General features: G+C 46.7%; 1 protein-coding gene and 1 long non-coding RNA gene across 2 annotated transcripts in view; one reads left to right on the plus strand and one right to left on the minus strand.

Moving 5' to 3' along the window:
• Positions 1 to 5,826: 5,826 nt before the first annotated feature.
• The window catches only part of LOC149325686 (monocarboxylate transporter 2-like), a 150,015-nt gene continuing 130,968 nt past the window's right edge, over positions 5,827 to 24,873 (minus strand). The window contains exon 5 of the mRNA XM_089564365.1: positions 5,827 to 5,990. Within this exon, the coding sequence (XP_089420491.1) occupies positions 5,827 to 5,990 (164 nt within the window). The remainder of the gene's footprint in view (positions 5,991 to 24,873) is intronic.
• LOC149325687 (uncharacterized) lies at positions 9,046 to 18,927 on the plus strand. Its single transcript, XR_016285983.1, has 4 exons — positions 9,046 to 9,080; positions 9,406 to 9,474; positions 9,989 to 10,053; positions 18,780 to 18,927. It is a non-coding gene; the product is annotated as an uncharacterized LOC149325687 (long non-coding RNA).

Genomic DNA, 24,873 nt, shown 5'->3' on the forward strand with positions numbered 1-24,873 from the left:
TGACCACAAGATGATCTGTTTGAGCGTGCGGTTGAACACACAAACTGTAGAAGAACTGCAGATTGGGCTAGTTGGTGTAGATTCATAGTGATGGTTCAACAGCGCAAACACACACAGACCAAGAAGGAGACAAGACACACACAGCGCTGAACTTACAACTGATTTTTTATTAGGAAGAAGCATGTCATAATATACACACACGAAAACAACACACATGAAAAAACAGCGCACATGCGCAATGTCAACAATCTCATAGAACTAAAAAAGGTAAAAACCGCTTTACAAGCACGTGTGTATCCACAGATCCACTATCCACTGTGTAGCATTTTCATTTCCCTTACAGATAATTTCATTTCATTTCATTTTATTACCTTAAAGGCCCCTTAAAAGGGGTGTTACATAAGGGGTGGCAAGAGTAAAAACACAAATTCACAATGACAGGAAGGTTTCTACGTTATCGGTGAAACGACTTGGGCAAGTGATGATGGCAACGTTGTTCGGAAGGCCGTTCCAGTCTGCGGCTGCACGAGGAAAGAAGGAATTAGAAAAAGTGACGGTGCGTGATCGTGGACGGGCAACTTGTAGGCGATGGCTGGTGCGGTGAGATATGCGTGCGGGTGGAAGAATATAAGGTGCGATGTGCATAGGGCTGTGGAAGAATTTGTGAAATGAAGACATGCTGGCAATGCGACGGCGGAGCGATAAGGGTGATAATCCGGATGCTGTTTTTAAGGACGAAACACTGATGTCATAAGAGTAGGATGAGTTCCTGTTAATGTGAAAGCCTTTCACATTAACAGGAAAGATAAAGGGTGCGTGAGTGCGCCATCTGTAACATTATCTGTAAGGGAAATGAAAATGCTACACAGTGGATAGTGGATCTGTGGATACACACGTGCTTGTAAAGCGGTTTTTACCTTTTTTAGTACTATGAGATTGTTGACATTGCGCATGTGCGCTGTTTTTTCATGTGTGTTGTTTTCGTGTGTGTATATTATGACATGCTTCTTCCTAATAAAAAATCAGTTGTAAGTTCAGCGCTGTGTATGTCTTGTCTCCTTCTTGGTCTGTGTGTGTTTGCGCTGTTGAACCATCACTATGAACACACAAGTCCGCAAAAAATCGCATGTTTTAATACTGGTCAAAGATTACAGCCGGACAGACGATACGTCTATCTTAGACGTCTTAAAAGAAAAGTTGAATCAGTTTGAAACTGCATCACACAATGAAAGCGTCGAGGAATTGTGGCAACGTTTTAAGGGCACACTAAAATATTGCATTGATAGATTTGTTCCCACTCGCTAAAAAAAATCGAAGCAGCTCAGGCCTTGGATCACTAGAGAGATCATTTAGTTAAAGCGCAAGGTAAAAAGGCTACGACAGAAAAAAAAAGCAGAACTTTCAAACATCAAAAAGAAGCTCAAAACCGTGCTACTAGATTTGAAAAAAAAACGTTCTTCAATACAACACTGACTAATTTTCTCACTAGCTCACCGCAAAAGTTCTGGCGATATTTTTCAGCGAAAAAGAACGCAATCACACAGGTAATGGATGGGAACGATGAAGTGACTGATAAAAACGATATTGCAGATCTGTTTAATGATTTCATCCAGTCGGTCTTTAGTAAGGATGATAATGACATTGAGAGCGATCATACAACAATTTACACGTTGCCATACTCAATGCACGAGATTCGCATCAACAGGGAGGGCATTTGTCAGCAGCTGCTGTCTCTGGACCCGAAGAAATCGAGCGGTCCCGATGAAATACCGACGGAATTCCTTAAACGGTATGCTGAGTGGTTATCATATTATTTGCAAATTTTATTTGAAAAGTCATGGCGGGATAATTCTTTACCTCGCGACTGGCGCAGCGCAATAGTATTTCGGTTTTCAAAGGCGGTAATCTACTTCTTGTAAAAAACTACAGGCCAGTTTCACTCACTTCCGTATGTTGTAAGGTTCTTGAACACATAATAGCTAAACACATCCTTCATTTTTTGGAAATAATGATCTATTGTGTCCATTCCAGCATGGTTTTCGGACCGGCCTTTCGACAGTGACGCAGTTAATTGAAACAGTGAACGACTTTTACAAGGCTATAGACGAACGTCAGCAGGTAGATGTGGTCTCTGTGGACAAAGTTCCGCATCATAAGCCTCTTTTTAAACTGCGCAGATTAAGAATCGCTGAAAATATAGTGCTACGGATTCAGGCCTATCTAAGTACCCGTTGTGAAGTCGTCAAAATAGAATGTGCAGTATCAGATAGGCGTGAATTTCTGTCGGGGGTGCCACAGGGCTCCGTTTTAGGTCCCCTTTTGTTTTTATTTTATATAAATGATATTTCTGCTATCGTTGAATCGCCTGTCAGAATAAAACTTTTAGCCGATGATTGTTTAATTTACTCTCCTGTAGCTTCCCCGGCAGATCAGATGAACATAAATAGGTGTCTTCAGTCGTTAAACTCGTGGGGCCTGAAATGGGGTATGGAAATAAACTTTTCAGGAGGACACAGGGGCGCAATAAAAGACACGGACATAGAAGTAGACAGGGACGCCGCCGCGGTGGCTCAGTGGCTATGGTGCTCGGCTGCTGACCCGAAAGACGCGGGTTCGATCCCGGCCGCGGCGGCTAGAATTTCTTTGGAGGAGAAATTCTAGAGGCCCGTGTACTGTGCGATGTCAGTGCACGTTAAAGAACCCCAGGTGGTCGAAATTTCCGGAGCCCTTCACTACGGCGTCTCTCATAGCCTTAGTCGCTTTGGGACGTTAAACCCCATAAACCAACCAACCAAGTAGACAGGGACGAGCGCTCACTATCAACAGGCTTTATTCGACGTAGACCGTTAATATACCTTCGCATTACCCAAGCGCCACTATGCGAATCACAAGCACGTGGGTTCCAGAGAACCCGAAAAGAATTCCGAAGGCAGGCAGATGACTGCCTGGTTCTGTTAAAGGAAGGTGATATTAGTTTTGACGAGGCCGTAGCTGATGTTTAAGATACGTTTGGAAGGAAAGGCATGGGGCTCACCTTTACCCATGAAAAGCCAAGCAGTGATAACCAACTGCAGTTTTTAGATATCACCTTAACATTTAACCCTTCACATGTTTGCTGGCGGTATTGTCCGCGCGCAAAGAAATATTTGCTACCATTTCATTCCAGTCATTCTAAGACGGTCAAAATGTATTTCTTCTGCACTAACGAAGTCCTGTCACCACGCTGTGCTCGCTGGCTTCTTGTCACAGGTCTCAAGGCTGGAAAAGGCAGGCTTCCCTGATTCCCTCATTGTTGCTGTGACGCAGTCCTTGGTAAAAAAAATTGAAGGGCAGCAAGCGCAGCAATGCGAATGACCCAACGAAGTGTTCAAGGCCGGAGGTGGTACCATACGTACACAGAACTTCCCACAACATCAACAAGGTAGCCAAGAAGTACGGAGTAGAAGTGGTTTTTTCTTCTCCGCGAAAGTTGTCCGGTCTATGTGTGGCGTAAGCCCCACGTGACCTGAAAGAAAGGAGTTGTATATGAGTTCCCGCTCACTTGCGGGAAGGTTTACGTTGGGCAAACTGGACGTTGCCGCAACCAGCGCCTTCTGGAGCACAAGACCTCTTTAAAGAAGACAGGCTCCCATCTCCCGGAACATTGCCAAGAATGCACTAAGAAGACCAAAGTCGCCTGTTTTCCCCGCTTAGCGGACTGTAAAGCATTGTTGAGAAGCCGCGATCAGATTGAACGGGAACTGCTAGAAGCCTATTACATTAGAAAAAAAGGAGATAACTGCATCAGTGATTCATCTGCGATACCTCGCCGATCTGAAATGGTTTTCTTAGATAGATTTCTGTAATCGCCTGCCTTTGGATTTCTTTTGGTGTTCTCTGGTACCCACGTGCCTGTGATTCGCACAGTGGCGCTTGGGTAAAGCGACGGTATATTTACGGTCTACGTCGAATAAAGCCTGTTGATAGTAAGCTCTCGTGCCTGTCTACTTCTATGTCCGCGTCTTTTATTGCGCCCCTGTGTCCTCCTGAAAAGTTATGAACCAACACGCCCAAATACAAGTACTTCTGATGGAAATAAACTACCAAAAATCTAATTACATGCAAGTAACAAGGAAGCAGAATGTTATGATGTTTCGATACAATATCGGTGAAAATTCCTTAGTTGAAGTAAAGTGTTTCAAATACTTGGGAGTGACACTAACAAATAATCTTGACTGGCGCACCCATGTTGAAAATGTCTATTTAAAAGCCTACCAGAAGCTCTGTTTCCTGTGGAGGAAGTTGCCGAATGCGACTAAAGAAAATTAAATTGATTGCATATAAGACGTTCGTGAGGCCAATCATAGAGTACGCAAGTTGCAGTGTGGAGTCCTCATCAAAAGGGTTTCAAACGAAAACTGGAAAGATTGCAAAGGATGTCAGCACGATTTATATGCTCTAAATACCGCCGCACTAATTCAGTTACAGCAATGCTAAAACAGTGTCAGTTAGGATCACTAGAAATAAGAAGAACAAAGCTTAAATTGAAACTTTTTTTTCTGATAGTGAATGATAAAGTCAAAATTAAGAAACAACACTATGTTACACCTCCCCTGAAGCGTTGCCCACAGAAAAATCACAGTAAGGTATTGCAACCTATTATTACACGTACTGATGTCTATCGCTACTCTTTTTTTCCCGATGCTGTTGAAATTTGGAATCCACTACCGAGTGACGTTGTGGACCAAACAGATGTAGACAAATCTGTGATAGGTGTGAACACTTTCCTGGAAGATTGCTGTGCAAATCTGTAATTCTGTGTATTTGAGTGTTTCTTAGCGAAGAGAATAGCAATTTTATCTATATATGTTTCCCTCCCTGTAATGACCCTCATACAGAGGGTTAACAGTATGAATAAATAAATAATAATAAATAATATAATGAAATTCTATGAATTAGAGTTTTCTGACGAAAGAAAATGGCGGAGTAACTGTCCAGGTGAACACCTCAACCGTGGCTTGTCAGAAGGGAGGCGTATGGAAGCGACAGAAGTGTCGGAGTGGAGGCCTGCGGAATATTTCCACCACCTGGGGACCTTTAAAGTGCACTGACATCGAGCAGCACACGGGCGCCTCTTGCGTTGCGCCCCCATCGAAGCTCGGCCGCCGCGGTCGGGTTCGAACACCGGTGCTCCGGCTCAGTGGCCGATCGCCCTCACCACTGAGCCAACGCGGCGCGTAAAATTTATGGAAGTAATGAGGTTATGGCTTCGCGATACTCACCATATTCCCAAGTGGAGGGGTTAACTGAATGTTTTGGCAAGAGAAATGTCTAAGTGTATGCGGCGCCAAATGTCTGCTCTTTCAAATAAATGACGGTTACCTTGAACCTTGAAGGATTTTGAGCAGTACGAGAGTTCAGCAAAGCATCCTTTTTTCCGATTTGTTGGTGATTACTCGTGGCACACGGTCGGCAACACCGTACAACCTTCCCCGAAACAAACACCGTACTAAGCGGCGGGCAACGCGCACACATGCTCTGGGAACTCCGTGCTGAGAAACTTTGGATGGCCTGAAACAGCTCAATGTTCTAATCGTCCGGTGATGACGACTACGTTCTACACGCATGTAGATTTGTAGTTACCTCCCCAAAACTCCAGAACTTGTCTTCTTTCAGACACTGTGCATAATCGCATAGCGAGGCAAGTGCTCCACTTCACTTGGTGTCACTGGTGTCATAACATACTGTTGTTCTCCTTTTCAGCTACCTGGAACTTCTGTTCCATGAGTGAAGTGTACAAAGGCTTTCTTCCCAAATGCGCCTGTTTGCGGCTCTGTTGGGTTCACCCTACATCCTCGTCATCACTGTGCACTGGTCACGAACATCGCCGCTGGTTTCCTTCCGCTTCTCGTGGAGGGCGAGCGGAGTGTAGAGCAAAGCGGCGAAGAGATGCAAAGCCGCCAGCAGTCGGTACATGTGGTCGTATGAGCCCAGGCTATCTCGGAAGAATCCTGGAATGCACAAGAGGTGTTCATAAGCAAAACCTTAACGGGAACTTTCGTCAGGGGCGCGTGTGGCTTCTTTGCAACGTGCGTTTTATCCTTGTTTCAAAATTTATCACTATTCACATAAAATCTGTCCTGACTGCAGTTATACTATGAATGGAACATGCACTATGCAGTTGGAACTCGCCACCATTATCCTATACAGACAAGAAGGGCAAGACACAGCCCGACTCCAGCTCTCGTGGCCTTGCGGCAAGACAGGAAGTGACTACTAAGCAATAAAAAAAGAACGAAAAATGGAGGTTGGTTTAGTGTGGATAGGCGTAATGCGAAATAGATATGGTAGCACTTTCATTTCGGTTCCGGTTGCAGGCTGGGCTTTCAAGGTCAAGCAGCGTTCAAAAAAAGATAGGAGAAATCGGTTATGACGCGATAGCTTCATTTGGTTAAACAGGGTGAGCTCACGGGCTAGTTGGTTATTCATAATAGTTTTTTCAACAGCGCATGCTAGGAAACACACACACGAGCTCTGACTGCAACTTTATTTGAGAAAAGGCGCCAACCTCAACATATATACCCTCAAGGAAGCGCCCACTAGGGTAAAACCTAAATTCACTGCGCGTGTCAAGCCACAAGCAAGAAAAAATATTCAAGAGTTAAGCATACAATACAAGGGTGACCAAGACCGCAAAAAAGAAGAAAGATTACAAGAAGCAGCGAGGAGAAATTATTTCACTTGCCCTTTTTTTGCGTAACAAACAGTGGGCAGAAATCGTTTTTAAAAGTGGTAAAAGCACAAATCGCGGTAACTAAGCATGATGATGACCGGGGCGAAAAAACATCTGAAGTGCATGAGGGCCAACAACTAACACGGCTAAAAAAGTGGTGACAAATGAGATGTAAAAAGTGCTAACACGAAGACTAAAAGAGATAAAACAGAGGTACAAAAAGGAGGGTAAAAGCAAAAGTAAAAACGAAGGAAGAACTACCGGAAAAAATCAGGTCAAAATCACATAAAACCAGACAGGAACGCTATCTCTTTGTTTGAAAGAGAAACAGAAGGCGTACTAACGCATTCACTCTTGAGGTTACAAATCTTGGCTGCTTCTATTAGTTGCAGTCAGCGCTCGTGTGTGTGTTTCCTCGTCTTGTGTCCTTGTGTAGCATGCGCTGTTGAAAAAACTATTATTCATTTGGTTAGCCCTTTAATGCCCAATGTTGCTCAGAGGTCAAAACTTGAAAAATAACTTTTTCAGAGGCCTTAAGTTTTGCTTTCTTGTATTAAGGTGGAAGCCTTTAATGCCTCATCGTTGTAAGCAGGAGTTGTCGACAGAAATGTCACGCTTTTCAATTAGTCGAAACAGTCGTGACGTCCCAGTGCGCGAGTTTCAAACAGGGCCAAGTGTACTTTGGCTAGTAACCATGCAACCAATTATAGGGATCGTATAGTGATGCTCCAATAAGTGGGACTGAGTTTAGTTAATCGCTTAATTAACCAATTAGCCTAATTAACCCTTCTAGGCAAGTCAGATAAATAAATAAAACCGAGTAGGCAATTAGTCGAGTTCGGGAATCGAACTCCGGTCTCCGGAGTGCGAGGCGAGCATGCTAACCGCACCGCCATGCCAGCCCGATGGTTCGGAATGAACAAGGCCGCGTCTAGTCAATACGGTGTTTTCTTTAACTCCCATCTTTCTCCCTTCCCGTTACGGCGAGGTTTAGGTGTCCACTCAAATATGCGAGACAGATACATTTCTTTTCCTCAAAAACCAATTTACAGACGAGCAAGGCGTAGAACCGAACGGGCGATGTCGTTCTATGGACTCCCTGTCAGCGTTGCAAGACGGACGCTTAACATCTTAACCACACATCAGTGACACAAGCAGCAACACCACGCTTAAGGCTTTCACCTCACCGCACTTTAGACCAACAAAGTGTCTCCCCCCCCCCCCCCCCCCCTCCCGGAATTTTTCCTCCTTTGGTGTTCTTCTTCCACAGTTTGATCGGGAGAGAGGGTAAAGTTTAATTCGGTGAAAAGCTCGAGTTGTCGGGGAGGAGTCCAGGACCCCAGTGGCCCGAGTTATCAGCTGGGCTCGGGTGACAAGCTCAGCATCCAAGTCCGAGCGGGACAACTCCGCCGTTACGACACCATCATATGGCTCCCTGGGCTGGAGAGCTTAGCTGGGAATGGAAAGTTCGTGGTTTAAGGTTTGTGGGGATTTAACGCCCCAAACCGACTCAGGCTATGAGGGACGCCGTACTGAAGAGCTCCGTAAATTTCGACCACCCGAGGTTCGCTAACGTGCACTGACATCGCACAGTACACGGAACTCAAGAATTTTGCCTCCATCGAAATTCGAGCGGCGGAATGGAAACTTCAGTAAAACGGCAACCACACCCTTGGCAGAAGAAACAAACTTTAAATCATGATTTATTTGACACGCTCTTTTTTTGTTTTCCGCCTTTTTTTTTGTCTGTCTCTTTTTCTTTTAAGCAAGACAGAAAAGAGAGAAAACAAAAAAAGCGCTTCAAGTAAATCATAAAGTTCGTCCCTTGTGCTAAGGGTGTTGTGTATAGAGTTCCCTTCAAGTGCGACAAGAACTATATATGCCAGACGAGAAGGTGCATGAATATGCGCTTACGTGAGCACACTTCTGTGGAACGGGCCCCTTCGTCAAACCTAGCCATGCGCTCACATGGCGCAAATTTTGCCTAGCTTATTAGATGCTGAAGAAAGTACGTCTACCCCACGTCTGCGGCGGCCTAGCTGCGACCCACCATGACTGAAGTTGACACCGTATCAGTGTTGGTGTAGCTGATGTGTGCTCTTGGTTCTTAAGAGAGTATATTTTTTGAGTTCCTTTGCAATCAACCTTAAGTTGCTAGTCAGCGCCTGTCCCGTTTTATCTCTTGTCCCTGTTGCTGCGCTGTTTTCTAGTACGTACCAACTCGCCGTTTCACTGAAGTGTATTTCTTGAACGTACAGCCCTGTTCCGTGCGTTAATCGCGCTCTATTTATCAACCAGGGCACCTTGGCGTCCCTAATGGCAGTGAGTCCCTAATGGCAGAAGCGGCCATGGTGTTAACACTTGCGAGGTAAGTAACTGTGCTTGAAAATTACTTTCAGGGTGTTGCTGTGGGATGACTAAACCGCATTAACGCAGTTGTACTCTGTTGCGCTACTTGTTTGCCACGGAGTGGAAATTGCAAGCACTATGCATTAGCTGCCGCAAACGCGTTTCTCGTGTTTGTGAAAAAAAGTTGAGACGGTGTGTAGTTGCATGGTGTGAATCTTAAGGCAATTGCGCGTAGGTTCATAATTACGATAAAACAGAATGCACGAAAAGTATAGTGCCAGGACGGTGTTAGTTTTTCAGTGCTTCGCGACTTAGTTTTTCTTACTTTTCTGTTGCCTTTGCAGTGTGGATGTGGCCCGGCTACGGAGTGTATTGGTGCCTACATTAATTATGCCAAGCCGTGGAAAGCACAGGTAGGTTGAAAATGTCATATAAAAGTTGTGCATACTTCCACAGCTTATCAATTTATTTATTAGGCTTGCCAAATGGAAGTCTCCAACCATCCACTCACTACACAGTACTTTGCACTGTGCAGTAGCATTGTTTAGTACAGCTTAACTGTCGTGTTAAATTTGCGAGCTTCAGTCACATTTTTCACTTACTTCCCAATCACTGAGTGCAATGAGCTCTTGCAGTGCTTTGGTATAACTTTGCCAAACATGTTATGCCCTCAGGGCTCAATGCTGAGCCAGATAGCAGGACCATATATGACACCCCTAGAGCCACATGTTCCTGGATTGTGACCAGACCTCTCTTCCTTACTCCTGTGCAGCTGTGGATCATCAAATATGCTGTCAGTGCCCTGATGCGTGATTCATCAGTGAACCCTGTGGGCATTGTAGTTTCGACAGAGATTGTGTTTTGCTGCATCGTTGACAACGTCCAGTATAAGGTGCTCTCTCGTACTTTATTTTCTTGTCCATACAGTGTGGATGTGACTGACCTAAGCTAGCAGCTATATAGTACCTGCAGCTTACAGCAGCAACCTTCAGGTAAGTTTGAACTACAGTGCAAGTTTCACCCTGTCACATAATGGATACTTTCCTTCTGTTTGCTCTGTGCAGCGGAGGGTATCTAGCTATACTGCAGTGTACTTGTACAATAATGGATAAAAATTTGTGGGATGAGAGTAGTGCACTGCACGGGCTCGGGCCGGCCCGAAAGCCCGGGCCCGACCCGGCCCGCGGGCCGGGCCGGGACATGATCTGTTTTGCCGGGCCTGGGCCGGGCCCGGGCCTGAAGTTGCGGGCCCGGGCCGGGCTCGGGCTTAAAGCTGCCGAAGCGAGTGGGGTTTGGGTCCGTACAGAAACGGCTGGTGTCCGACTATTCATTCGCTATTGCAGAGTGAAGTACACAACTGCGACATTGGAGCAGCGACGCGGATGAGCTATGGGTTATAGTACGCGCTGAGAAAAAAACTAAACTTTATTCATTGACTTATTGATTTCCTTATTTCCACGCCGTGGTGGCTTAGTGGTCAAGGCGCTTGATTACTGAGCCGGGGAACCAGGGTTTGCTCCTATCCTCGGCGGCCGCATTTCTGTTTAGGCGGCAAGCATGACAGCCATGTCCTTTGTAGTATCATTGCTCGTTGAGGAAACCCAGGTGGTCGAAATGATCCGGAGCCCTTTGCTTCGGTATCTCTCACAGCCTGACTCCCCTTGGGCCCTTAAGCCCCAAAAACATAGCTTTAATTTTACAGCTATATTTTTCTCATGTGAGAAAATTCACAAACTAAAGCGCGTTTGATTTTCTTTTTGATGAGCTGACCGGAACGTCTCGTAAATGAAATAGCCACAAAAGCTAACGAGAGTTTGTAAATCTCATCGAATAAGCACATCTATCTCTCCTCGCTTCTTCAGCCTGGTTGTCATGACAAGGGTTTTGCCCTGTAAGTTATAACGTCGTTCGCACGTTATCTTCTGCTCCACCAGTAAGAGTAAAATTGTTGTGTTTTGTTGGGTTTATTGGCGCATAAGCAGCTAAGGCTATCATGCGCCAAGAACAAGGTATGGAAAAATTGGCTTGAGCAGAGTGTGAAAGCAAAGTTGATAAAAACGGTGGTGTAAAGGGCCTAAAAGTTATTTTTATTACCTGGCTGATTAAATACAAACTTTTTAGAAATGGCTGTTTGCAGAAGCTTTTAAAAGTAGGTTAACCTCCGTGGACATCCTTGGCTTGCCAAGGATATCGAGGCCCCCAACTACTCATAAAAACCTCAGCCTCCTTCTCAGGACTGAGAAAGTGGCTGAGGTGTATCGTTCTAAGTAGAGAAGCACAGGGTCAGAACATTACAGGTTTTGAAGAACACCGGCTTCCCTTAAAAAGCTAAAAACATCAAGTATACTAACGGGTGCATGTTCAGCTAAAATCAACGCTGGATGAAATGGGATATGTTCTTTGTAAAATGTAGCAAAATATTTTTTCCTTAATGATTCAAGTTTTGTGCATGATAGTAGTATGTGGTTTACAGTAAGTTCATGTCCGCATTGCTCGCAAACAGGTTTGTCTTTGTTTGTTAGCAGGAAGTTGCGGGTGAGATGTGTGTGTCCAATACGGAGACGGCATAAAATAACTTCGATGAATCGTTTTTGGTGTGAGCATGATTTCCATTCGTCTAGAATGGGTTTTACTAAATGTAGCTTATTATTTCTTTCGATATTCCATTGCGACTGCCATTTATTTCTTAATTTGCACTGCACCAACTTCATACCATCTTTGTAGGGAATGTACACTTTCTTTATTTCTTTGTTCCGAGCTTTTCCAGCACATTCATCTGCCTTCTCATTGCCAGTGATTCCAATGTGACTGGGAACCCAGCAAAATTTTATGTCTTGTCCCTGTATTGTGGCGCTTGTTATGTTGTGTATGATGTCACCAATTAGTGGTGTCACTGCATTTCTATGTGAAGTGAGGTTAGTATGCTCAGAGAATCAGTGTAAATGATACTGTTTTGAATGTTCTCATTTATTATTTTTTCTACAGCCACCGAGACTGCGTAACACTCGGCGGTGAAAATAGATGCGCAGTCAGGCAGGCGTACTACTTTTTCCCAATTAGTCTGAACCACAGCACTTCCGACATATTGTGCTGATTTTGATCCATCAGTATAAAATGCTTCGTATTCTCCGTATTTTTTGTTTAGTGCTAAATACTCTTGTAATGTCTGTTCATGTGGTGTATGTTTCTTCCGAAATTGTGTTAATGTGAAGTCGCACACAGATGGTAGGCAGTACCAAGGCGGGAGTGGATCAAGTTTGCAGGCAATATTAGGTAATATGTTCATTATGTCTAGTTCTTGGCATTTCTCTTCAAAGCAGAGAAGAAGTGGCCTGATTGCGAGGGGTCTGTTGGTAAATAGTGTTCGAGATGGACACTTTGTAAAGAGTGGGTAACAGATGTGTTTAGGCTGGGAACGGATCTTTAAAATGTATAAGCATGTGAGCGTTGTTCTTCTGTCTGCAAGTGGTGATTCATTAGTTTCTACGTACAGGCTTTTTATGGGTGACGTCCTGTATGCACCAGTTGAAAGACGCCATCCCAAATTGTGCACAGGATCCAGTCGCTTCAAGAGTCGCTTCAAGTAAGAGTAAAATTCAACCGGTCTTAATTGGCCACTGAACATTCGTCATCCCAAAGTTTAGGGCGCTTATAGTCTTCAAAACACGCACCATGAAATACTCAGGTCTTTTAGCTTTTCGTTTCTGCTGAAAGGCGACCAGTTCGGCTACGATTTCAACCTGCGAGATCGCGTTCACTAAAAAAATGTCATCCCACTGCTTGCTAGGCAGCTTTAATATTTATTCTTCCGGGCGGCAAAATATAACTGATTAAAATCATGGGGGAATGCAAAGTAGTCTATTACGCGCGTATGCAGCCCTTTTTATTTCGCTTTCGGAACTTCAAAGTTTATCTTTGCGCACCTACACGAGATCACTGTCCAAAAGAGGGCCTGGCGAGCTCTACTCTTAACCATTTCCTTCTGGGTTAAAAATAACCAACTTTCAGCAAGCCAAACTGCGGTTTCAGAACCTTTGTCGGTCAGTTCCTTATCGGTCTATAGTCGGATACAACTTAAGTCTGCAGTGAAGCTCCGCCCACATTCAGCCCCCGCGCACAGAATTCCTCCACGACGAAAACGTAGTCCGCTGCTTAAACGTTTCTTGTTACGTAAACAATAAGTTTTATCACAAGAAAAAAATTATGAGCTCTAAAATTTTGATACATGGATTGTCTGATATAGTCAAACATTAAAAAGTAGATTTCGTTTACAGTTGCGATTGATCAGCGGAGTAATACAAGACGCCGCGGACCACGGCCCAGTGTTAGCAACTGCTGTTTTTTTAAGTTGTATCCTACTATAGTAGCAGTCTACTTGCTCAGAGTGAGCAGTGTACCTCAAGCGTTACTGTGAAACGGGCCGGGCCGGGCCCGGGCTGGGCTTCACTCCGGGATTCAAGGGCCGGGCCGGGCTCGCTACAGCGATAATTTATCGGGCCCGGGCCGGGCCCGGGCTTGAAGCCGCGGGCCTGGGCCGGGCTCGGGCTTCAGGTCTCGGGCCCGGGCCGGGCTCGGGCCCCAGATTCAGGCCCGTGCAGTGCTCTAGATGAGAGTTCTTTGTGAAACATTTTCTCTGTGCTGTTAGCCAGAGCAATTTAATCAAAAGCCTAGAATCAGGAGGGGAAATGGATACTCGATCTTATTGAACACATTTCAGCTGACTGCCTGGCGAGGCAATGCAAAAATAAATATTTTCGGAAAATCGACATCCAGCAAACTTTTCTCTATGAGTGTACCTTGTGCCCAACCTAAGTCATTAGCTAGCTTGCAACGATGTGGTAAGGATCCCTACTCTTGCACTTGAATTTTTTTGATCATCAGTGTGGAAGTGACTGCCTGTGGGAGTAGCTGTGGTGTCTTGCAATGTAAAAGACAAAAGAGCTACTACTGGTGCGAGTTGGAAATACATACTTGAAGGAATTGGTGAGCGCTATAGAAACACTGAAAAGGGACAAACGCACAGGACGAAGCGCTTTCTAACTACTGTTTAATCTCAGAAGAAACATGACTATATACACACATTTGACGACAAGAATGAAGGAAAAACAAGTAAAAACTATGCGCGCTTACAACAGCCGAAGATTACTGTTCTTGAGGGAGGTTAATTCTGTTCCCCCTAACATCTTGACAGTGAAAGCGCTCAAAAGGACAAGGGCGACATAGAAGGAAAGACATACAAAGCGCTTACTTTCAACTGATTTTATTTCATGCGAAAAACAACTTTATACTCATAGTAATCACTTGCGCATGCTTACAAGAACATTACCAACGAGTGATAGCTGGCACGTTCTTTCAGATAACCGGCATGCCCGATGTAAGATAGGAAATCTCTTTATCCGACAACAAAATTGACGGACCGCTTACGCAATCATCGCCCGCTCGTGCTATCTCAAGAGCCTCCACAATCTCTCTCGTTATTTGACATCTACTTTTAAAAAGTACCTTACACCTGTGAAAATCGGGACGGCAACCTTCCTTGCTTTTCTTGCTTTTCCATTTGCACTTTAGACAATGGATACTCAAGTGCCCACCTCTTTTGTTTTCCACGTTGTAACTATGCTCTCCTAACCTCTCATTTATGCATCTTCCCGTCGGTCCTATATAACATTTGCCACATGTCAAGGGCACCCTGTACACGACGCCTTCTACGCATCTGACAAATGGCTTTTGGTGCCTGATTGTGCAAGCAGCCTTTCCCTGGTTTCCAGAAGTGCTTTTCTTGCATAGGGCGCTCAACTTATTCGGGGCTGAAAACAAAACGTTTACATTCTTTCCTTTTCTGTCGTCCTTGTCCTTTTGAGCGCTTTCACTGTCAAGATGGAAAACCAACTCGCCCACTCAATTCCATTATTCAATTACCCCCTAACATCACTGAAGGGGAGCTGACGCATTGTTTATCTGGTTTGGTTTGCTTTGGTTTGGAGCAATGTGCATTGCAAAAGCTTTGATAATTTCTCGTTCCCGTCTGTTTCTAGCCGTACCTATTACCTTGGTGTTTTTTAGCAAGGGTATGCATTTACAGTGTGCGAAATGAGGTGCCAAATTCCCAGACTTTGCAAGTTGTTCACTTGATGTTTCGTGTTCCCGGAGCCTCTTGTTAAGGCATCTTCCCGTTTGCCCTGCGTAAGTTTGTCGGCAGCTGAGCGGAATGCTGTAAATTACGTTTTCGTCACACTTTACATAGGTGTTTTCGTGTTTCATGTTGCACCCTGGTTTCTTCTTGTGGTCTTCATTCTCGTTGACCTTTTTACACATTCCAATAAGCTTATTGGCAGCTGAAAAAACCACCTGGACTCCGTACTTGTTAGCTGTCCTCCTTATTCTGTGGGAGATATTGTGAACATACGGCATCACGGCAGGGCATCCCTTGTAGCTCATTTTCTTAGTTTTGTGGGTCCCAGTAACTTCTCTTAGTAAGCTTTCAGCAATGCCGCAAAGTAACTGCTCCGGATAACCGCTCTCCTTCAATTGGGAGACCTGTTGGTCTACGCTGTGAATTATCGAGTAGGGGCAAGATTTTTTTATAGCTGGTTTCAGGCAAGACGTAGCTACTGCTCGCTTTACAATACTGGAATGACTGATAATTCACAGCGTAGACCAACAGGTCTCCCGATTGAAGGAGAGCGGTCACCCGTAGCAGTTACTTTGCTGTACTGCTGAAAGCTTACTGAGAGAAGTTACTGGGTCCCACAAAACTAAGAAAACGAGCTACGAGGGACGCCCTGCCGTGATGCCGTATGTTCACAATATCTCCCACAGAATAAGGAGGACAGCTAACAAGTACGGAGTCCAGGTGGTTTTTTCAGCTCCCAATAAGTTCACTGGAATGTGTAAAAAGGTCAACGAGAATGAAGACCACAAAAAGAAACCTGGGTGCAACATCAAACACGAAAACACCTATGTAAAGTGTGACGAAAACGTCATTTACAGCATTCCGCTCAGCTGCCAACTAACTTACTTAGGGCAAACAGGAAGATGCCTTACGAGGCTCCGGGAACACAAAAGATCATGCGAACAACTTGTGAAATCCGGGAATCTGGCACCTCATTTCGCACACTGTAAATGCATACCCTTGCTAAAAAACACCAAGGTAATAGGTAGGGCTACAAACTGACGGGAACGAGAAATTATCGAAAATTTTGCAATGCACGTTGCTCCAGATAAGCAATGCGTCAGCTCCCCTTCAGTGATGTTAGGTGGAACAGAATTAACCTACCTCAAGAATAGTGTCACGTTGTAGTGACGGCAGTCCAGTGGTCAGGAAGACACCAGCCAGTCTTGGAAACGAAGCTCTTTATTTGGGCTGACTTGCGCCCGCAAAAGAACTGACTCACTCGGTGGCGGCGTAAGCAACAAGCGTGCTCGTCAATCGTCGAACTACGAATGTCCGCCGCTCGCGGCATCGCTCAATTTAAAGCCGGCAAGGAAACTTCCAGATAACAAGACAGGATCATCTACAGAAATCTGGAAAAACCTAGATGCAGCCTTTCATGGCTGCGATCAATCGAGATTAGTGTGGTCGCTTCTCGCGTTACGAACAAAAGTGATAAGAACCCTTTCCTGCAGCCTTGAGCTTGAACGAACAAACACTACAATGATACGTGGCATTACCCCCCTTCCAAAGAAGCATCGTCTCGATGCTTTATAATGAAATTAAACACGGAGAATGCTTCGAGAACTTAGAGTCCTTTAGCGTTCCTAATAAGGTGTAAGGGCAGCGGTAAAAGCTTTAAGTCTGGCCGTGTCGTCGTCGTCGTCGGTGTTGTCGTCGGTGTTGTCGTAGTTTTTGTCGTCGTAGTAGTCGTCGTCATCGTAGGGATCGTCGTCGTCGTAGGGGTCGTCTTCGTCGTAGGGGTCGTCGTCGTCGTAGGGGTCGTCGTCTTCGTAGGGGTCGTCGTCTTCGTAGGGGTCGTCGTCTTCATAGGGGTCGTCGTCGTCATAGGCGTCGTCGTGGTCATAGGGGTCGTCGTGGTCATAGGGGTCGTCGTCGTCGTAGGGGGCATGGTCTTCTGTTTTCGTCGATGGAGGATCTTAGTTCTTGCGCTCAGAAGCAACCTCACCTCCAGAGGCTTCTTTATTCAGTTTAACCTTCGGGGGCTGGGGAAGCGTCCACGCCCTGCGTAGCCTCGGCTAGGAGATACTTAGCGCGGTGACAATGGCGACGGAGAACGCGATAGGCGGCTCGGCGATGAGTATCCTTCCCGACGCAAAAAATCCTCGATTTCGGCTGGTCGCTGCTCGGGTCGGGGTCGTGGGGCGTCGTAAGGGAACCCTCGGATGCCCATTCTCCTGTATGGGCAGTACCGGAGAATGTGACCGGCTTCTCCGCAGCGGAAGCATTGTGGGCGGCGCTGGTCGGGTGTTCTCCACTCGACGCATTTCCTCGGCCGTGTACGACGCTCGTAGGACGGGCGAGTTGGGGCGAGAGGGCGGCGCTCCAGCGCAGCTGGCTAAGGGCGATAGGGGCTTGGGTCCCGTCGTCGAGGTACAGGACGGAGCACTGCTGCGGCGTAAGTCATGGTCGGAGACTCCAGAGGCTGCATGGTAGACTGGAGTCAGGTCTTCCGGCGAATAACTCAAAGGGCTGGCGTCACGACTTGCAGGGGTTGTCCGGTACCTGGAAGGCTACCCAGCACCTCCACCAGATGTCACGTTGTAGTGACGGCAGTCCAGTGGTCAGGAAGACACCAGCCAGTCTTGGAAACGAAGCTCTTTATTTGGGCTGACTTGCGCCCGCAGAAGAACTGACTCACTCAGTGGCGGCGTAGAAAGAGAAGTTTATTTTTTCTGTTTTAACATAGAAAATACAAAACAAAACAGATGAACTTAATTCTCTGATCAGTCAAGCACATGCGCAGTGACGCAGCACTGAGCACGTCAGTAATGCAGTGGCGGTGGCGGCGTAAGCAACAAGCGTGCTCGTCAATCGTCGAACTACGAATGTCCGCCGCTCGCGGCATCGCTCAATTTAAAGCCGGGAAGGAAACTTCCAGATAACAAGACAAGATCATCTACAGAAATCTGGAAAAACCTAGATGCAGCCTTTCATGGCTGCGATCAATCGAGATTAGTGTGGTCGCTTCTCGCGTCACGAACAAAAGTGATAACAACCCTTTCCTGCAGCCTTGAGCTTGAACGAACAAACACTACAATGATACGTGGCAATAGTAATCTTCGGCTGTTGTAAGCTCGCATAGTTTTTACCTGTTTTTCCTTCATTCTAGTCAGCGCGTGTGTTCCTCCCTCTTCTGTGTATGATATGAAGTCAAATGTGTGTATTTAGTCATGTTTCTTCGGAGATTAAACAGTTGTCCTGTGTGTTCATCCCTTTTCAGTGTTTTTATAGCGCTCACCAATTCCTTCAAGCTTGCAATGCACACGCATTTTTCATGAACTGGTACAAAGCTTTGCAGTGGGGCATTTGTTTTTGCAGTTTTTTTTGGAAAAGTAAAATATTTTGTATTCCAATATTCTAAGAAATATTCTCTCCTCTGTTGCTTACAACTTACCAGTTGTTCAAGATGTAAACATGCTTTCGGAGCTGCAGGTGACTAATTTACTTGGCACGGTGGAGTTACTGCATACAACTGAATGGTGTCTGTCAAATTCGCTTGCTTTAATGACATATTGTGAACTTAATGTTTACTGTTTTCTGCAGAAGACGTCCCCGGCTTGTCTACAAATTCGTCATGGTCTGTACAGTATCCTTCCTGCTGCTGTGTATGGCCGGCTTGATGAATTCCTCATGAAGACTGAAGACGGCATTTATGTCATAATAAAATCATCCCGACTGATATGCTTTGCCATTTTGGTCGATTACTTTACAGATTCATGCAGATTACATACAGCAAGGTGTATGTCCGATTTCAGACACTCTGTGGGCTTTTAATAAGCCCAGTGGGCCTGGGAGGTGCACTGATTGGTGGTTGTAGTTCTGGCTTGCCTCATAATGGTGAAGAATGCATTACCTGCAAATATCCTCAAAAGATCCGCCGGCGGATATCCGAGATGGATATCTGTCGGCAGTCTAAATAATTATATTTGTACCTCCGTCGGAGGTCCGTGTGAGAGCCGTTGGACGTCGGCGGATCTCCCACGGATATCCGTATATCCAGTAAAGGACATACCTCGGACGTCCACTGAATGTACACTGGTTGATTGGGCGTGACTTACTCCGCAGCAATGCGCTGCCCTGAACCTCGACGACAGGACCCAAGCCCCTATCGCCCTCAGCCAGCTGCGTTGGACCGCCGCCCTCTCGCCCCAACCCGCCCGTCCTACTCCTACGAGCGTCGCACACGGCCGAGGAAATGCGACGAGTGGAGAACTCCCGACCAGCGCCGCCCACTAAGCTTCCACTGTGGCGAAGTCGGTCCTATCCTTCGGCACTGCCCACACAGAAGAATGGGCATCCGAGGGTTTTCTTACGACAGCCCACGACACCGACCCGGCCAGTGACCAGCCGAAATCGAGGAGTTTTTGCGTCGAGAAGAATGCTCATCATCGAGCCGCCTGTCACGTTCTCCGTTGCCATCGTCAACGCGCTTTGTATCTCCTAGCCGAGGCTACGCAGTGCGTGGACGCTCCCCCAGCCCCCTAAGGTTAAACTAAATAAAGCAGCCTCTGGAGGTGAGGTTGCTTCTAAGCGCAAGAACAAAGATCCTCCATCGACGAAAACGCAAGACCATGCCTCATCTACAACGACAGCACCGACGACGACCACGACGCGGCCAGACTGGAACCCTTTACCGCTGCCAAGAACAGTAACATTGGAGTACGCCTACCGCAGCCTCACTACTGGACGAAGCTGAGATCGGACACCGAATACAACGTGCTTTACAAGAACGTGAACAAGTGACCTTGAAGGTACGGCCGACGGTCACGCGGTTGCTGACTACTCCATCATGAGCGGACCACTCGCTGTCCGACTGGAAAGTATCAACAACTCGGGATGGCCCGCTGATCCGCACCGAATCTTATTGTGCCTTCAGGACACTGCACCGCCAGTGTTACAGTAAATAGGCGAACCTATGCTACAACGGTGAATACAAGGGGGGTACTGCGCACAAAAAGACACGGACAAGAAGGTAACACAACAAGCGCAGACTCGCGACTCTTCCCGAGGTAACACAACAAGCGCGGGTCTGCGCTTGTTGTGTTACCTTCTTGTCCGTGTCTTTTTGTGCGCAGTACCCCCCTTGTATTCACCATGATTGACCGACTAGCCCAACAACGTACGCTCTTAAACTATGCTACAACCTTCCTTGTCTTACAGCAGTACTCGCGAGACGTGATTTTGGGAATGGACTTCCTGAATGAACATCGGGCGATCATGGACCTTCGATATAAGTCGATCAAGCTTTCCACAGAAAAAGCCATACCTGTTGCGACGAGGGCGACTGATGACGTTACCTTAATCGTCCTCGACGAAGCATTGAGCTTGCCGACCCGATCAAGGGCCGTCGCCTGCATAGGCACTGGACACATCGAAACTGCCGAAAGCGCCGTCGAGGGAAACACCCTGTTAGTCCTGGATGGAGGACTGGGCGTCGCAAGGGGAGTCGCCTAAATCCGAAATGGCCAAGCCCGGGTGCTGCTAACCAACTTCACCGAAGAATACCAGCATGTAAACAAAGGTACGACGATTGCTTTCCTCGACGAGCTGGGGCAGACATCAGAGACATATTTGCCCTACTCGACCAACCCGCAGAACCATCTCACCAAGGCCATCAACCCACGTTTGATATCAACCCAGCATTACCCCGGAGCAGAGAAGACCGAATACGCAGTCTTCTTCAAAGGTACAGCGATTGCTTCTCATCAGCGTCGAATGCGCGGCGAACCCGGCTTGCCAAGCACCGCATTGTCATAGACGAACACACCCGACCATTGAGGCAGAGCCCCTACCGCATATCGGCGCTAGAACTCCAAGCTATCTGCAAGCAAGTTGAGGTAATCCTTCGTGACGACGTCATTCAGCCATCGAGGAGCCCAGATCAGCGGCAGGCAGCAAACCGGAAGCTCTGAACAAGATGTCACATGCCTACTGATTCCGATGCTGTTTGCGGCTCTTATCCGTGCAAATCCCTCGTCAGGAGGACTCCCAGAAGTAGAAGCTGTCCTTGCAATGGAGCCGTTGGTGTCGGTCTCCTACGCTCCGCAGGGGCTTAATACCACACTTCAGTAATCATGGCTTCCACAATGAGAACTTCACCGCAGCTGACAATCCACAACATCTTTCGTACATGCACCATTTTCCAGTGGAACGCTCGCGGGCTACGCTCTAAACTCTCAGATTTCCGACAGCTCGTGCGAGCGTACCGCTTCCCCTTCATAGTCATCTGTGAATCACGCGTCGAGGAAACTTTCCGACCCCACGGATACTATTTTCATCATTCACAACGACCAGATAATGTCAGCAGATTGCTGATAGGCTTTCGCAAGGATATCCCGGCCTCGCCGGTTGATGTCCCGCCACACAGCGACAATGAATACGTGTGCGCTGTCACAATTATTGCCGGACAACAGTACACTCTGATTGGAGTTTATCTTGAGCCAGGCACGCCATTTGATGCTTTGAGACTTGAAAACTTGATAACAAGGACGCCCTCTCCACGTATTATTTGCGGAGACTTCGATGCTCATAATGAAATTTGGGGCAGCTCACATACATGTGCCCGAGGTGCCAAGCTTGCAAAACTTCTCTCCAAGCATTCAGTTCAGCCATTAAATGACGGCAGCATCACCTACCTCCGAGGCCCGACGACTACCAGCAGCATCGACGTGACGTTTGTCACAAGTTCATTCGCCCACAACTTTGGCTGGTGCACTGATTTGGAGACACGCGGAAGCGACCATTACCCAATCCTCATATCGGCTTTCCATGCGCAGAGGAACCCAACGAAATTCCTTTTTAAATCTACAAGCTGGGACGCATACAAGGACGCTGTAAGCAGAGGAGTTACTGCGGCAACTCGCAATGAGGAATTAGCATCGACAATGGCGTATTGCCTGAGAGCGAGTACACAAATTACAGCTAAGAATGATAACCTACCTTCAAATGATGACACATTCCAAAGGCTTTGCGCTATACGCAGGCGAGCTGAAAGGAAAGCTCTGTGCACAAAAAGCCTCGATGACCTACGTGCATGCCGACGGGCACAACGTCACATTCGACGCTACATGGATAAACTCAGTCAGCAAAAGTGGCGTGAGTTTTGTTCTACGCTGGATGTGCACCAACCAGTAACCAATATTTGGCTGATAGTTAGAGGTATGCGCACGCCACTTCAACAACTCCACCATTTCGCGGCACTCTCCCTTCACGAACAAAAATCTATAAAAGAAGTCTCAGAAGAATACTGCAGGCTAGTGTCGGCAGGGTCAGGGCATTCGACACTCTCCGCAGATGGTCAAACAGGCATCTCAAAGGCCAGCGTTTGACCTGCCATTCACAATGGAAGAACTATCCACAGCTATCGCGGAGACAAACAGACACACGTCTCCGGGTCATGATGAGGTGACCTATGACGCCATTGCAAAGCTACCCCACACCTCCCGTCTTCGACTCCTGGAGTATTACAATTCTTCCTGGATGGCTGGTGAGGTCCCCACGGAATGGAAGCTGGCAAAAATTGTGCCCGTTTTGAAACCCTGTAAGCAGCCAACAAGCTACGCATCATTCCGGCCCATTGCCCTACTGAGCTGCGTAGGTAAGCTCATGGAGCGCATGATCTGCAAACGCATAACTTGGTTCCTAGAAAGCCGAAATGAGTTCCCCCAAGAAATGAACGGGTTCCGTCAAAACAGGTCTGCGACTGACAATATCATCGCCCTCGTCTCATCAATTGAGGAGTACCTTCATGCTGGGTACATCCCGACAGCCGTTTTTCTAGACATCAAGGCCGCCTTTGACTCTGTCTTTCACCATGCAATTCTCGCAGCCTTTGGCAGTCTTGGCCTTGGAGGAGGGCTATACAAGTGGATTGGGCATTATTTAAAAGAACGGCAAATTTTTATGACCACTCCAAACGGTCCAACACGCTTTCACGCAGTGGAGAGGGGCGTACCACAGGGAGCGGTGCTCAGCCCTCTCCTGTTCAATATTGCCCTTATACACATAAGAAGAAACCTTCCGCGAGGGGTCCGTATAACAATTTATGCTGATGACATCTGCATCTGGACCGCAACACGTTCGCGCTATATCACCCAGCAACGTCTACAGAGAGCGCTATTGCACATTTCGATGTACCTGGCTTCCAGAGGTCTTCGTCTCTCGCCAGAAAAGAGTTGCAATGGCGTTTACAAGAAAAACGATGACCCGATATCCGCTGCTCCTAGGCGGACGATCGCTGCCATATGTACGATCTCAGCGATTCCTGGGTGTTGTAATCGACTATAATCTGTCATGGACACCTCAGATCAAAAAACTCCGCGAGAGGATCACTGCAGCATCGCAAGTGTTTAGGTTCATTGCGGGAACAAGGTGGGGTAGCAACTGCCGATCAATGATTCTGCTTGAGAAAGCCTACGTTGAAGGAACCTTGCGCTACTGTCTACCAGTGCTTCAAAGATTATCTACATCAAGCAATAACACTCTCAATACCGCACGGAACGACTGCCTGCGAATATGTCTTGGCCTCCCAAAGGGTTCCTCTGCATCAGGAACAGTAGCGGAGGCAGGATGTCTCCCACTAGAGGGGATTGCCGCCCAGGAAACTTTGTGTACCCATCTCCGCTATGTCCTGCAAGGGAAGAAGCACTTCCTAAACCATCTTCATCATCATCTACACCTGACTATACCCACTACACCCACTGCAGGGCAAAGGCCTCTCCCATGTCTCTCCAATTAACCCTGTCCTTTGTCAGTTGCCGCCACTGTATCCCCGCAAACTTCTTAATCTCATCCGCCCACCTAACTTTCTGCCGTCCCCTGCTACGTTTGCCTTCTCTTGGAATCCACTCGGTTACCCTTAAGGACCAACGGTTATCTTGCCTTCGCATTACATGCCCTGCCCAAGCCCATTTCTTCCTCTTGATTTCAATTAAGATGTCATTAACCCGCGTTTGTTCCCTCACCCACTCCGCCCTCTTCCGATCTCTTAACGTTACACCTATCATTTTCCTTTCCATAGCTCGCTGCGTTGTTCTTAACTTAAGCAGAACCCTCTTTGTTAGCCTCCACGTTTCTGCCCCTTAGGTAAGTACCGGTAGGATACAGCTGTTGTATACTTTTCGCTTCAGGGATATTGGTAACCTACCATTCATGATCTGAGAGAACCTGCCATATGCGCTCCACCCCATTCTTATTCTTCTAGTTATTTCCCTCTCATGATCCGGATCTGCGGTCACTACCTGCCCTAAGTACACATATTCTATTACTACTTCCAGCACCTCACTACCAATTGCGAACTGCTGTTCCCTTGCTAGGCTGTTGAACATTACTTCGGTTTTTTGCATGTTAATTCTTAGCCCCACCGTTCTGCTCTACCTGTCTAACTGATTGATCATGCTTTGCAGTTCTTGTCCTGAGTGGCTTAGCAAGGCAATGTCATCAGCGAATCGCAAATTACTCAGGTATTCTTCATTAACCCTTATGCCCAACTGTTTCTATTCCAGTCCCCGGAATACCTCCTGTAAGCAGGCAGTGAAGAACATTGGCGAGATCGTGTCTCCTTGCCTGACACCTTTCCGTATTGGAATTTTATTGCTGGCTTTATGAAGAACTATAGTAGCTGTGCAATCGTTATAAA

Source organism: Amblyomma mixtum, chromosome 10, assembly GCF_055824585.1.
Source record: "Amblyomma mixtum isolate Tamu chromosome 10, ASM5582458v1, whole genome shotgun sequence".
NCBI lineage: Eukaryota > Metazoa > Arthropoda > Arachnida > Ixodida > Ixodidae > Amblyomma > Amblyomma mixtum.